Raw genomic sequence first — 14,222 nt, forward strand, 5'->3', positions numbered from 1 at the left:
TAACTCATTTCAAACAACGGTGAAAATAAAGGTAATGTGTTCAGTACCTCTTCCTGTAATGCAGTTAGGGCTTTTAAGTTCTGATCCCTGGTTCTAAGCTCCTCGTCCAGTTTCCGCAAAGTACTGTTAGTGTTCCACAAGGCACGTGCAAGAGGGGTGAAGGGTCAAATGGTATGATTTGGTAATGTACAGCATGCAAAGGAATCGGAAAACAAAGAGGATACAAAAAAAAGGGGAAAACAGTCATGACAATCTTTGGCGGCCTAGAGCCCTGAGAACTTATACATTGAACAGAAGCATGTTAAAATGGAACGGTTCACAGCGAGATGTCACTTTCCACCCCTCCCACCGCTCTGCGCTGAACCCTGGTTACTGCTCAGGTCCTCACAGAGTACCAGACACACAGTGTGCACGTGAACATTGGACGAGCAGCAGTTTTGGGCTCCGCTGTGATGCCCTCCGCAGCTGAATAGTCCACAAAACCCACTGCCCCAGCTTGCGCGTTTAAGGATGGTCGCTCGGGTCCGGTATAGGAAGCCACCTGACCCCTGTGGGGCCCAGTGACTGTGTCCGCGAGCAGGAACGCGTGCTGAAACCCCACCCACGGTTTAGAGCTCTTCGAGACCGGAGCAACATTCTGGGGGAGATTCTGGGAGAACAAAATTCTTCACTGAGCTTAAAAAAGAACCCTGTAGGTCGTGCAAACAATCCACGAGTTAAATCTGGCTCTACTCAAGTGTGGTTGGTGTCTTACGCTCATTCCACCCACCCACAAGTTAAAATGGAAGCTTCCCCTACTTTCAATATCAAAAGTAGCCTTTAGGCTCCCCACTGCCAGATCAAATTGAATCCAGATCGGAAACCCAGCCTGTGCTACGGGAGGGGGCAGGAGCAGCGGGGGAAGAACAGAGAAAGGGAAATAAAGGAGGATGGGGGGGTGGGGGCAAAGAGAGAGAGCGAGTGCAGGGTTGACCGATTAGCTAACACTGCTGTTGTGGCACAGAAAAGTCAGCGAGGCCAGTGGGTCACTAACACCAGTGGATTGCTTTCCAGACAGTTTCGGCATCTGCAGATGGGCGGGGATAAACCAGGATAGACGGGAAGAATTAAGGAATGTTGGGATGGGACATAATACAAAGCGACATGGATTCATTATCAGCGATTTTTTTTTGTTTGGTTTTGGAATCTGCTTCGAAAAGTGACACCTTCACTGCACCGGCTAAAGGTCTCAAAAACGCAGTTGGTTTCCAAACGTGTGACCCAGACATAGTTAACCCCAAAACTTCTGGGTGCTGGGAACTTTCCCCCTCTCATAACACTGACCGCGAACCTGTTAAAGGGATTCCCTGGATCAAATCAGGCATCAAACATTACCTCGGACTTCTTAGCACTTGCTGGACTGTCTGAGCTGAACTCCCTTCGGAAACTGGGCAGACGGCGAGGCTCAGTGTCTAGGCGGGGAGTTTCTTACGGTGCAGTGATTCCTGCTGCCTTTGGACCGGAAGGAGGACCACTCCAGCTAAAAAAAAAGCCCATTAAAGCTCACTGCCCACGATCGCAGGGGAGAAATGGTAGCTTGTCCGAAGGCAGGCCGTGAAGGTCACACCAACCTAGGCAGGACACCTTGGCCTCTGTGGACTGAAGGATAAAGAGCAAGCCAAGAATCCTCACTCCCTGAACACAATTCCAGGGATCGTGACAGGGAAGCAGAGGGTGGGGAGGGGGGGTGCCAGCATTACCTGCTGTTGCTTGGGTCAGATACCAGGGGTGCTAAGGCACCACATGCCAGCCAGCAAACAAAGGACCTTCAGAAGAGGGAAAGAAACTGGGGGCAGGGGCAACCCAAAGTCACTTCAAGGTGCCAAATGTGTAGATGACCAAATAGATATGTTTCCCCACCCCCCCGCCCCTAAACGACTCAATCACAAAGCACATTACTGGAAACCAACGAGATTTTTGGACTGAGCCACTAGGACCCACCTCCCAAGTAACATCAGATTTCAGCCACACCCAAGCTCACCAGCAGACAGAGGGTGACCAGCTGGAGCTGAATACTTACGACTCTGTCACTTCAGCACGCTCCTCTGTACGCTCCAGGTCACTCTCAATGATCACCAGCTTACGGGCAACCTACAGGAGGAAAGATGCAAGTTAAGGGCAATGAGATCCCACGGGCCAAGTTGGACGCTGTCCCTTTTTTTGCTTATTAATTTATTTTTTATCAGAACACGCAGTGCTTATGTCGAGCTGGTTGGAGCTACGATGGGAGGCTGAAACTGCAGTAGTGAAGGAGACTAGTATTGGGCAGCATGCAAAACTAGTGCATGAAGCCAAAATAAACCCCCCCCTCCCCCCAACTCCCTCCCTCAAGGGATTTAGTGTTTTGTCCATCAGATGTTGTGCTTGGCTGCAAATGCAAAACAATACTAAAAGGAGATTTGCTGAGCAGTTTCTGAAACTTGCCAAGACTCCGTAACCTGCACAGCCTCTTCATCATTTAAACTCTGATGGGTTCGAGGCTGCTTTTACTCAGCATTAGGCTTTATTTCTCTAAAGGGTTAACTCCAGTTTAGCAGCAAAGTAACACATCGTGTGCTACCTGTACCAAACACCCCATCTCTCAAATCCCATTGAGCTCCCCGCTCCTCCAACCCACCCCCAATCCATTCACTCACCTCTTCATACTTGCGGTCTGCCTCCTCTGCGATGTGCTTGGCTTCCTTCAGCTGAATCTCCTGTAGCTCCATCTTCTCCTCATCCTTCAGGGCCCTGTTCTCAATCACCTTCATTCCTCTGGGAAGTCAAGAACAAAGCTTCCAGTCAGCTACTCCTGTCAACAAGCGGCGTGAATGCACTTGGTCATCTTACCCACCCACGCAGGAGCTTTCAAGCTAAGCTGCACCAACCAGGAAGATTACAGTTTCTGTCCGAGGGTTAGCAGCCATCAACTGAATATAGAATCGTCAATAATACTGTACAATATAAAGAGCAGTAAACAGCGGGTTCCTCGTCTTAACACTGCCGAAGGGGCTTGTTAATTGGGGGGAGCCCATGCAAAGGTTTTTATGCAACACATTAGTACAAGGCTTATAAACAATGACATTTCAAAAGGGACATGCACTGGGGCATCGAGGTCGTGAAAGATCCAAGTCTTTTCCGCCTTCAATCATGTTGGCCCAGACACAAGGAAAATTTGCCTCCTCTGGCTGTGGGATCTTTTACGTCCACCTGAGAGTGCAGGTGGGGTCTCAGCATGATATCTCCTCTGAAAGAAGACACCCAAACCAACAATTCAGCAGCAGTACTGTGCTGCGACCTTAAACAGCCCCTCCCCACCCATTCAGCACTCCCTCAGTATGGTGCTGTTAGTGTCAGTGTCAGCCTAAATCATTGGCTCCAGTCTCTGGATGGGACCTGAACCCAGGGGGCTTCTGGCTCCAGAGACGAAAGTGCTACCCACTGAGCCACAACCAAGTACTCGTGGGTGGAAGAAAGGGTCAGGCTAAGCTCTGACACCTCCCAAAGGCTGAGCCTGCAAAACACTCGCTGTCGAGGTCAACGATGATGGGCTGGAGGGAACTCGGTACAGATGGAGCTGCCCCCCCAGTGATAAAACCAATCCTACGATTCAAAACAAATACAGTCGAACTTATTGATTATTCTTTCACGGGATGTGAGCGTCGCTGGCAAGGCCGGCACTTGTTACCTGTGCCTAATCGTGAAGGTGGGTGGTGAACCGCTTTCCTGAACCACCGCTGCCCGTCTGGTGTACGTTGCACACCATGGGTAGACCAAAGGCCTTGGGAAAGCTCAATGCTACCACTGGGATTTCAGTAAAGGTGTAATCTAGTGGGATTTACTCGAGAAGTGAGCAGAACTGCAGCAGTTCAGTTAAAGCTTTGGCTGCACTTGACTGGAGCATGCACAGAGACATCCTCTGATGGCCCTGGAATGCACGCCAGAGGGTGACTCATCCCTTCAATCAGAGTTTCCGCACAAAGTCACTTTCTGTAGATTTTGTCCTTCTGGACTGCACCTGGAGAGGGAACCTTCCGAGCTGCATAGCCCATGGGGTAAAGTGCTGCCACTGTGGGCAGGACCAGAGTAAAAAGCATCGCATGTGGCAGCGTGCCACACGTCGAGCTGTGTCAGCTCGTGTGATTTCTTCCCTAGTGGACTGCTCGTGACAAGATGAATGGGGCGAGTGACGACACTGCCACACTAATAAATCAGGACAATGCTTCGTCTGTTAGCTCCACTGCGCGAGCGGTACAAACTAAATGCAGCAGGCTTGGGACGGCCTGAACACACTAATGACGCAAAGGACTCAGCTCTACAGGGAGTCGACCACATTAATCTTAAAAAAAAACATTTTGCCTACATAAAAAGGTACTGTGCTGCCTCGCCAGCCACCCCGATTGAGATTAGTGCAAACCAGAGCCGTACCTGGGATGCCTGTGGTCTGTGTGATTCACCACTATATGGAGGAGATAGGATACTGTACCTTCCAAATATCAACAAAATTCCACATGGAAAGTACAGACACAGGCTATTTGGCTCATTGCTGGCATTTATGCTTCAATCGAGTCTCCTCCCATCCTCCCTCATCTACCTGTCAACATATCCTTCTATTCCTTCCCTCACATTGTTTATCCAGCTTCCCCCTTCAATGCATCTCTGCTAGTCGCCTCTATCACTCCCTGTGGTAGCGAGTTCCACATTCTCCCCACTGTCCGGGTTGAAGAGGTTAGAAGTGCCCCTGGGACAGTGCCACTTTCAGCCTCACCTCTCGCTTTCATCTGCCGCCTTCTCAGCCTCTTCCAGTTTCTGCAGGGCAGTGGCCAGACGCTCCTGGGCACGATCCAACTCCTCCTCAACCAGCTGGATGCGTCGGTTCAAGGAGGCCACCTCTGCCTCAGCCTAGGCAAGAGAAAAAGAGAGAAGCAGGTGGGTGAGCAAGAGAAATATATCATGGACTTGACACACACGCGTGCGCACACACAGGCATACGCGCGCACACACACAGGCACACACACATGCAAAGTCATTAAACCTCTCTATAACTCTCAATCCCCCTCCCCCACAGCTGTTAATCCAGTTCCTTTCACTGACCCGCGGTCAATCCCCTTTCACTGCAGATCCAAGCTGTGCCACTGTTTACACATCAGAGTTTGCACCCATTGGGTGATCTCCCACCAATACAGCATTCCCATCCATGCACCCATCCTGAAACTGTCCGAAATGAAAACCGGTGAAAACCAGCACCCCGGGAGGCAGAGGGGAGGGAATTTCAACTGCCCAACCAGCCGCTAGTTAATGCTGTTCAAGACTGTTTGTGGGATCTTGCTATGCACAGACAGCCTGCCATTTTTTTTTGCCTTCAGCCGTGATCACGCTTTGAAAGAAGCGTTGCAGCATTAGGGAGGGCATGATAAAGAACTAAAGGTCTTGCATTCCTACTGTCCCTTTCGCCACCTCAGGATATCCCAAAGCGCTTAATGGCCAATGTTGTATGCTTAAAGTGTGGTCACTGCTTGTAACGTGAACAGCATATTCCCACATGCAGGAGTGAGAGAATGACAAGATGATCTGTCTTTCAGCAACATTGCTGGATTTAAAGTAGCAGCTTTAAGGCAGTTAAAATGTCCCAAGGTGCCTCACAGGCCAAGTCAGACAAAAATGCACAACCGAGCCCAAGTGAGGAGATCTTAGGGGTAAGTGACCAAAAGCTTGGTCAAAAAGGTCGGTTTTAAGGAGCCTCAAAAGGTGAACGAGAGAACGAGTGCAGTTTAAGGGGGGAATTCCAGAGCTTAGGGCCCAGGCAGCTGAAGGCACGGCCGCCAATGGTGGAGCGGTGGGAATCAGGGGGACGGTGGTGGTGAATGGCCAAGAGAACAGAATCAGAGCGCAGAGAGCTTGGTGAACTGCAGGGCTGGGGGAGAAGGTACGACGATGAGCAATTGAACCACGGGCTAAGAACCAGAGTCAGCCGACACCCCACACCCCAACGAGGGACAATATTCAAGTGAAAGGAACTGTGCCCTTATCAGGGCAGGACAGCTTGAGTTTCCAATCAAAAAGCACCCGACACTTAGTGAGGATATTGGGGAGGGAAGCAAAATGAAAGCCAACAAATTTAGACAGGCTGCCCCTCTGAGTGGCTGTCCTTTCAGGAAAGAAGCAGCCAGCTGCTTCCGGTGGTTTCGCCACACCCTGCCGTTTCCTGTGGGGTTTGACCAACCACGACAGGGCGGCGTGGACCAGCTGTGGAGATTAAGCCAGCAAAAAAGGAAGGTGCCGCTCAGTCACCAACTCCCGACTCAGTCTGTGGGTCTTTGATCAGAAGGAGTGGTGCCCAGCGGACAAAAAAAAAAATCTAGTTCTTGCTTGCTCGGCTAACAATGCTGCCAGTCTTCCTGAAGAGTTGGCTCTAGCCCTGTAGGGGACAGGCTGTACCATGCTCAGATTGGCACAAAACTGCTACATATTGCGATTCCATCTCTTGCTGCTAGGACTATTGGGCTTGTCTGAACCTGAGGTTTCAATTGGTGGGAGGTGGGTCTGAGATGCAATCCTGCTCTGAGGCTAGTTCCACAGTGGATTTGGAGGAGGGCGCGAGGTGCAACAACTGGCCTTAAAGCTGCAGGGTTTAAAAGGAGGGGAAAAAACAAAAACAGGTATTATGCGAGGAAGTCTGCGGGGACAAGCTTTGAGGGCAAGGTCAGACTACAATGGTACACCTGCCTGGTGGAAGCCGCCATGCAAAAAGAGAGGAGAGAGGAAATTAAGAGGCTAAAAAGAAAAACCTCAGTAAACAACTCATGGCATAAGTTAAAACTCTGTGGCATAAACAGGATCCAAAGCTGTACATGCTTGAGCAGGAGGCCAGCGTGGGCCTGCAGAGGGTGCAAAGTCCCCTTCTGAAAAGTTCAAGCCCCACTGCAGAACCTGAGCACATAGTCTAGGCTAAAGTGCAATGCAGTACCGAGGGAGTGCAGCATTGTCTTCTGATTAAACCGAGGCCCTATCTGCCTGTTGCAGTGGCTCATGGGGGAGGTTCCAAGGTCCCACAGCACTGCCCCGTCCAACAGTCCTTCCCCTCAATCAATAACCTGGCCACCTTCTCTCCCACACACCGTGGCTGCTTGTGGGTCATGGCAGAATGGCCAAAATATTTCTCTTTGTGATGATCACTGCCCAGAAAAAAAGTGCTTTCTAAATGCAAGGATTTTTGTTTAAGCATTCCTAATCTGCACAGCCTTCAAATAACTTCTGTACATACTGCAAGCTTGAAATTCTCTGCAACAAATCATTATACAGAATCTATAGCAGAGAAACAGGCCATTTGGCCCCTCTGCTCTGTGGTGCTTCTGCTCCACGTGAGCTTCCTCCCACCCAGTCTTCATCTCCCCCCATCAACATATCCTTCTATTCCTTTCTCCCTCGTGTGTTTATCCAGCTTCCCCCTTCGATGCATCTCTGCTATTCACCCCGACCACTCCCTGTGGGAGCGAGTTCCGCAGTCTCCCCATTCTCTGGGTGTGGGAAGTTTCTCCGGAATTCCCTGATTGGAGAGTTGGATTAGATTAAGTGGAGAGATACTCAGCAGCTGTTTCCATGCTGCAACATTTGATGGTTACCTTAAGGAGACCATTGCTCCAAAGTGCTCTGGCTCATCAAAAGGTAATTTAGAACTTTCAATTTCTTATCCCAACAGAGACCCAGCTTGTTGCTGTCTCTCCTTGTTCTAGAATCCTACCCAGGTGGGTGCACTGACAGAGACTTCCAGCCACTAGACACCAGGGAATCATGACAGCGTTGCCCAGGACAGGCAGCTCAACAGAGGTCATCGGGTGTGAAACAGGAAATCCTCTAACCGGATGTCCCTCTCGCTAACTCAGGAGCTGTCCAGCCCAGCTCAGGTCCACAAAGTCTAAGCCCACATTCTTAGTACTGAGGGAACACCGCACCGTCAGAGGTGCTGCCTTTTTGGATGAGAAGTTAAACCGAGTTTGCCCTCTGTCCTCTCCGGTGGGTGGAAAAGATTCCATGGCGCTATTTGGAGGAGGGCAGGGGGAGTTCTCCCCAGTGATCCAGCCAACATTCACCCTTCAACCAACATTAAAAAACAGAATACATGGTCATCACTTCATTGCTATTTGTGGGAGCTTGCTGTGCGCAACTTGACTCTGGTCTTTCCTGCAAGTGGCCATATTTCAAAAGTACTTCATTGAGCTTAAACGGTCCTGAAGATTGTGAGAGGCGCTTCAGAAACACAAGGCTTTCTTTTCTCTAATGCCACCCTAGCAGAGACCAGCGATAAAAGGCAGGAGCCACCCTAGATCAGGCAGTTCAGTCCGACACCGTCCAGTTAGTGAGGTGACGGCATCTTATTCCCCATTCCATGAGGAAAGCCCCCACCACTAACAAAACCTTCAGCATCATCTCACTTCTGCTTCTCCCTACCAGTTCCAGTCTCACTTCCTCTCGGTCTCTTCCTCTTTACTCTTGAAGGCGAGTCACTTTTCAAATTAAATTATGTGGTGCTGGTGGAGGGGGGAATGTTGGCCAAGAGACAGGTAGATCACCTTCAAATTGTGACTTGGGATCTTTTGGGCCCAACTGAACAGGCAGCAACATCCAAAAGACAGCACCTCCGGCAATGGCAGATGCCTCCTGGGCTGCGCTAGGAGTATCAGCCTAGATGAAATGCCCAAGTCCTGAAATGCTGCTAGAACAGGGCCATTTCCAGCTGATGATTTTGTTTCCAACAGAGGCCGCAAATAATTTCTCTTGCGCTGTCAGGCTCCGACACCTTGCATCCAATGCTCACAAAAATAGGCAGATGTGTCCAACACCCACTTGATGGCCCAGGGAATAGCTCTGCCATTCAGACCAGAGAGGATCCAGGGTCAATCCCAGAGCTAGGATGAGATCGCCCAGGTGCTAATAGTGAAATTCTGAGTGGATTCTCCAAACCCTCAGCTTCTTTCGGCTCAGTGAATAAAATCCATATCTGAGTGGATACAACAGATCCCACAGTGGTAGTGCGAAGAGGTGCGGGACAGTTCTGTCCAGCATTCTGCCAATACTTAACCCTCAACCAACATTATGAAAAACAGATGATCTGCTGTTTGGCTTCCCTTTAAATACATCTATTCCACAACTATTCTGTATGGTAGAGCACGAGGGTGAAGAGGTTTCTCCCCAACATCTTTGCGACTGTCTTACATTAAAGACCCTCAGGTATTGGACAAGAGGAATGTTCACATTTCCATCAGCAACCCAGGCTGGGAGGTCAGAAAGAAGGGGAAAGAAAGCTGAGGGAACCGCCCTCCACCCCACCCCACCTTACCTTCTGATCACTCTCCACCTAGGAAGAACTGGGACTGAGCTCAGCTGTCATGTCCTCCACTTCAGGCAGGGCGAGGTACATGGAGGATTGAAAGGTGTCTGAACTTGTTTAATTCAGATTACCAGGTGGGATTACCGGATAATGTTTGAATGGTTAGAAGCAGACAGCTCTTCCTTCTGGCACTGGCAGAGCGGCAGCACTCTCGCCTCTGAGTCTGATGGGCTTGGGATCAAGCCCCACTTCAGTACATAATCCAGGCTGACACTCCAGTGCAAGTGCCGAGGGAGTGCTGTGCTGCACAGAGGTACCTGTCCTTCGGATCAAACTGATCTTCAATCTGTCCTCTCAGGTGGGCATGAATCATCCTGTTGTGTAACCCTGAAGAACAGCAGCAGGGCAGTTTTACCCAGTGCTCTAATGTTTCGCCCTCACGACCACCTGATCATTGCTGTCCGAGGGGCCTTGCTATGCACAGGCTGGTGGCCATGATTCTTTATATTACATCAGTGGCCACCTTTTTAGGAAATAAAAGTGCTTCACTGGGACATCCTAAAGCCACAAAAGGAACCATATCCGGTACAGACATGATGGGCTGAATGGCCTCCTTCTGTGTTGTATGGTTGTGATCGCTGTGCAACAACTTCTTTATTTAAACAGTCAGGGTGAAAGTCTGTTCCCTCCCTTGGCTTTTCAAAGGCGCTAGTTCCAATTTGAGCCACCCCATTATGTGCAGCCCCCCTTTTGACCAAGCTGCACGGCATTCTCAAAGTTCAGATGTATGAGTCACACCACTGCTGCCACCACTTCCTCTTCACACAGGATCCATCTGCCTTTTTGCACACACACACAGCCCATACATACTCAATCATATAACTTAAACAGCAAAGAGGAAGGAAACACTGTTGAAAGAGTGCCTCCATTATAGGACAAAATATTTTACAGTGCGGCTCAATTTGTAACCCCCTGCAAGATCTAGTGACTGATCCAGATCTAGTCCTATTTCTCTAATCCCATTCTCAACAAGAATTTTTATTTATACAATACCTTCACAGGAGTGTTATCAGACAAAATCTGACATTGAGACACGTGAGGAAATAGTAGGACATATGACATAAAACTTACTTTGCTCCTGAATTCCCATCTCCCTGCACATCCTTTAATATATCTGGTTGAGGATTTAATGCACATCCCCTCCTCAATATTGCAAATCGGCTCATAGAATTCACGGCAAAGCATTCCAAATCCCAATTAAACTTCCCAACACCCTGGTTATGCACTGAATTTGTACGGTCTCTTATCACATCTCAAACTATCCCAGGACTCTTCACCCAGACCACAGGTTACATATAAAGGGGCTGAAATTCATAGAACTGTTACGGTGTAAGCGGTGGCCATTCGGCCCATCTTGTCTGCATCAGCTCTGAGCATTTTAACCTAGTGCCAATTCTCCTGCCTTTTCCCCGTAACCCTGCACATTGTTTCTGTTTAAATAACCATCCAATGCCCTCCTGAATGCCTCAACTGAACCTGTCTTCACTACACTCCCAGGCAGTGCAATCCAAACTCTAACCACTCGCTGTGAGAGAAAGTTTTTTCTCACCTTGCATTTGCTTCTTCTGCAAAACACTTTAAAACTGTGGCCTCTGGTTCTCGATCAGTTTACAAGCAGGAACAGTTTCTCCCTATCTACTCTGCCCACACCCCTCAGGATTTTGAAAACTTCTATCAGGTCTCCTCTTAGCCGTCTTCTCTCCAAGGAAAACAGTCCCAACTTCTCCAATCTATCCTCATAACTGAAGTGTCTCATCCCTGGAACCATTCTCAAAAACCTCTTCTTCACTCTCTCCAATGATTTCACATCTTTCCGATAGTGTGGCGCCTAGAACTGGCCACAGTTCTCCAGCTGAGGTCTAAACACTGTCTTAGATAAATTCATCATAAGCTCCCTGCTCTTGTACTCTATGGCCCTATTAATGAAGCCTGGAATACTGTATGCATTAGAAACTGCTCTCTCTACCTGTCCCGTCACCTTTAATAACTTATGCACATATACATCCAGGTCTCTCTACTCCTGCACACCCTTTAGAATAGTATCCTTTATTTTATACTGTCTTGCTATGTTCTTTGTACCAAAGTGTATCACCTCACAGTTCTCTGCATTGAACTTCATCTGCCACCTATTTGCCCACTCCAACAATGTGTCAGTGTCGCTTTGAGATTCTATACTGTCCTCCTCACAGTTCACAATTCTCCCAAGTTTTGTGTCGTCCACAAACTTTGAAATCATCCCCTGGACGCCAAGATCTAGATCATTTATATACATCAGGAAAAGCAAGGGTCTCAATACCGACCCCTGGAGAACTCCACTACAAACCTTCCTCCATCCCAAAAAATGCTTATTAACCATTACTCTGTTTACTATCCCTCAGCCAATTCTCCACCCTCACCTCTAATCCCAGGACTGCCAAGGCGATTTGGAAAGATGTGTGTATCGTCACACCCCACATTTTTCACAACATTAAAGGGTCAGGCATGGAGACTACCCAATTTGACAAGGAATTGGCGAGCAGCAGGTACCTATGGAAATGCACCCAAAAGCGGAGGGTAAACAAATTCACTCCAAAAAATGTGTTATGTTGCATTTGATCCAACAGATCTGCTAGCAGTTCTGCTCCACACAAGCCTCCTCCCACCCCCTCTTCATCTCCCTCCATCAACATATCCTTCTAATCCTTTCTCCCTCACGCCCCGACCACTTCCTGTAGTAATGAGTCCCACATTCTCCCTACTTTCTGGGTGAAGAAGTTGCTCCTGAATTCCCCATTGGGTTTGTTGGTGACTGTCTTATATTGATGACTCCTAGTTTTGGACACCCCTAAACTATAAACATAATTAAAGCAATAGCAAAGATCCAACAGGACCCCTGACCTACTGGGGGTGGGATCTGGCACTGATCTGCAATGGCCCAGTGAGTCTAGAGATTCAGCCTGTTCCGCCTGCAACTCTGCAGCACGGTGAAAACTGGAGTTCACCCCTGAGAATGAAAGAGCAACTGGGAGAGCTTAGTTTCTGAATCACTGCGTCATACTGTCCTACTGATTTTTAAGAATCACTTCTCTTAAAAAGGAAACTGGATTGCCAAGTTAACAATTTTCAAACGCAGCTGGGCTTTAGAGCCACAAGTCACATCAGGGGTTCAAAGATTTCTCTTGAAGTACACCTAACCCTATAACAGGCTCATGTCAGCACCTCCAAACACCTACATTTCCAGCCGCCCTACTCACTGGAGGATCCTACCACTTGTTTGGGTCTGAGCCTTTCAGTATCTCACTCAGTACAGAAAGCTATTTCTAAGCCAACAGCTATTTAACCACACTGCATATCTCAATAATGTCCCCACCTGAATGCTCTGCCCACACACACACACACACACAGTGGAGAGGAGAAATAGAGAGCTGAAGTCCTCTCCTCCAGGTCATTATCCAGTGAACGCCACTGGGAAGTACACTTAAGAGGATCAATTTAAGAACTGGTTAGTCTCATCCACGCCACATGTGCTAACAGCTACTATCAATGGCTTTGGAGTGATCTGATAGTGATCCTTAAGATAACGAAAACATTCAATAAGGTAGAGCTGGAGAAAACATCTCATCTTATGAGGGAGATCGGACCTAGGGGGCCATCAATATAAGACGGTCACTAATAAATCCAATGGGGAATTCAGGAGAAATTTCTTTACCCCGAGAGTGGGGAGAATGTGGAACTCGCTCCCACAAGAGGTTGAGGAGAACAGCAGAGAGATGCATTTAATGGGGAAGCTTTATTTTTATTCACTCTTGGGATGCGGACATCACTGGCAAGGCCAGCATTTATTGCCCATCCCTAATTACCCTCGAGAAAGTGGTGAGACTGAGTAAGAGTAACTTGCTTGGCTATTTCAGAGGGCAATAAAAAGTCAACCACACGGCTGTGGGTCTGGAGTCACGTGTGGGCCAGACCGGGTAAGGACGGCAGATTCCCCTCCCTAAAGGACATTAGTGACCCAGATGGGGTTTTAAATGACAATCTGGCAGTTTCATGATTATTTATGAGACTAGCTTTTCATTCCAGATTATTTATTAATTGAATTTAAATTTCCCAACTGCCATGGTGGGATCTGAACTCATATCTTTGGACTATCAGTCCAGGTCGCTGGATCAATAGTCCAATAACATAACCACAATGCTACCATCCCACTGGAAGCTGGTTAAACATACGAGGGAGAAAGGGATAGTAGGATATGTTGATGGGGGGAGGTGAAGAGGGGGCAGGAGGAGGCTCATTTAATGCAGAAATACCTGTACAGAGCAGAGGGGCCGAATGGCCTGTTTCTGTGCTGGGCCGAATGTAATTCTTCCTGCAATATTTCCCCCCGTCACATTTTATTGAATAGTCCCTCCATACGAAGCAGCTCATGGAGCATTGCCGAGGGCAGATAATCTGGCGTGCCTTAAAATGTCCTGCATATAAGCCCCTGCTACTGTGCAGCTGTCACACTTATTTCCCGCGAGCTTTGCCCATTCGCGCTAACAGAATGGACTCTGACTTACCAACATCAAGGGCAGATGCACAAGTCTATTTTTCTTTTAAATCTGTTTACTGCAAGGAAAGGCGAGTAATGACCACAAATGATGGTATCACTGATAAGCAGGCCATACCTCCTGACTCCAGCAGCTTGAAAGGCTTTCAGATAAAGTGGCAGGTGACGCTGTTTCGTGGTGTCACTAGGTTAAGGCAATGAGTTTTATTCCCTATCAATTCTCTTCCGTTTTCACTTAAATGCCAACTTTTCTTACCTTATTTAAATTAATAGCCTGGGCTTAAACAA

At 48.4% G+C, this 14,222-nt stretch overlaps 1 protein-coding gene across 8 annotated transcripts in view; it reads right to left on the minus strand.

The window, feature by feature from the left end:
• Positions 1–14,222, minus strand: part of LOC121274337 (tropomyosin alpha-3 chain) — a 48,560-nt gene that overhangs the window by 22,744 nt on the left and 11,594 nt on the right. For 4 of the 8 annotated variants that reach the window (XM_041181577.1, XM_041181578.1, XM_041181581.1 and 1 more), the window contains 4 exons: positions 4,787–4,920; positions 2,676–2,793; positions 2,060–2,130; positions 48–123 (listed from right to left, as the gene is read on the minus strand). In XM_041181577.1, coding sequence (XP_041037511.1) covers positions 48–123; positions 2,060–2,130; positions 2,676–2,793; positions 4,787–4,920 — 399 coding nt within the window. The remainder of the gene's footprint in view (positions 1–47; positions 124–2,059; positions 2,131–2,675; positions 2,794–4,786; positions 4,921–14,222) is intronic. The other 4 variants (XM_041181584.1, XM_041181579.1, XM_041181580.1 and 1 more) reach the window with 1 other exon arrangement.

Source organism: Carcharodon carcharias, assembly GCF_017639515.1.
Source record: "Carcharodon carcharias isolate sCarCar2 chromosome 36 unlocalized genomic scaffold, sCarCar2.pri SUPER_36_unloc_1, whole genome shotgun sequence".
Lineage (NCBI taxonomy): Eukaryota > Metazoa > Chordata > Chondrichthyes > Lamniformes > Lamnidae > Carcharodon > Carcharodon carcharias.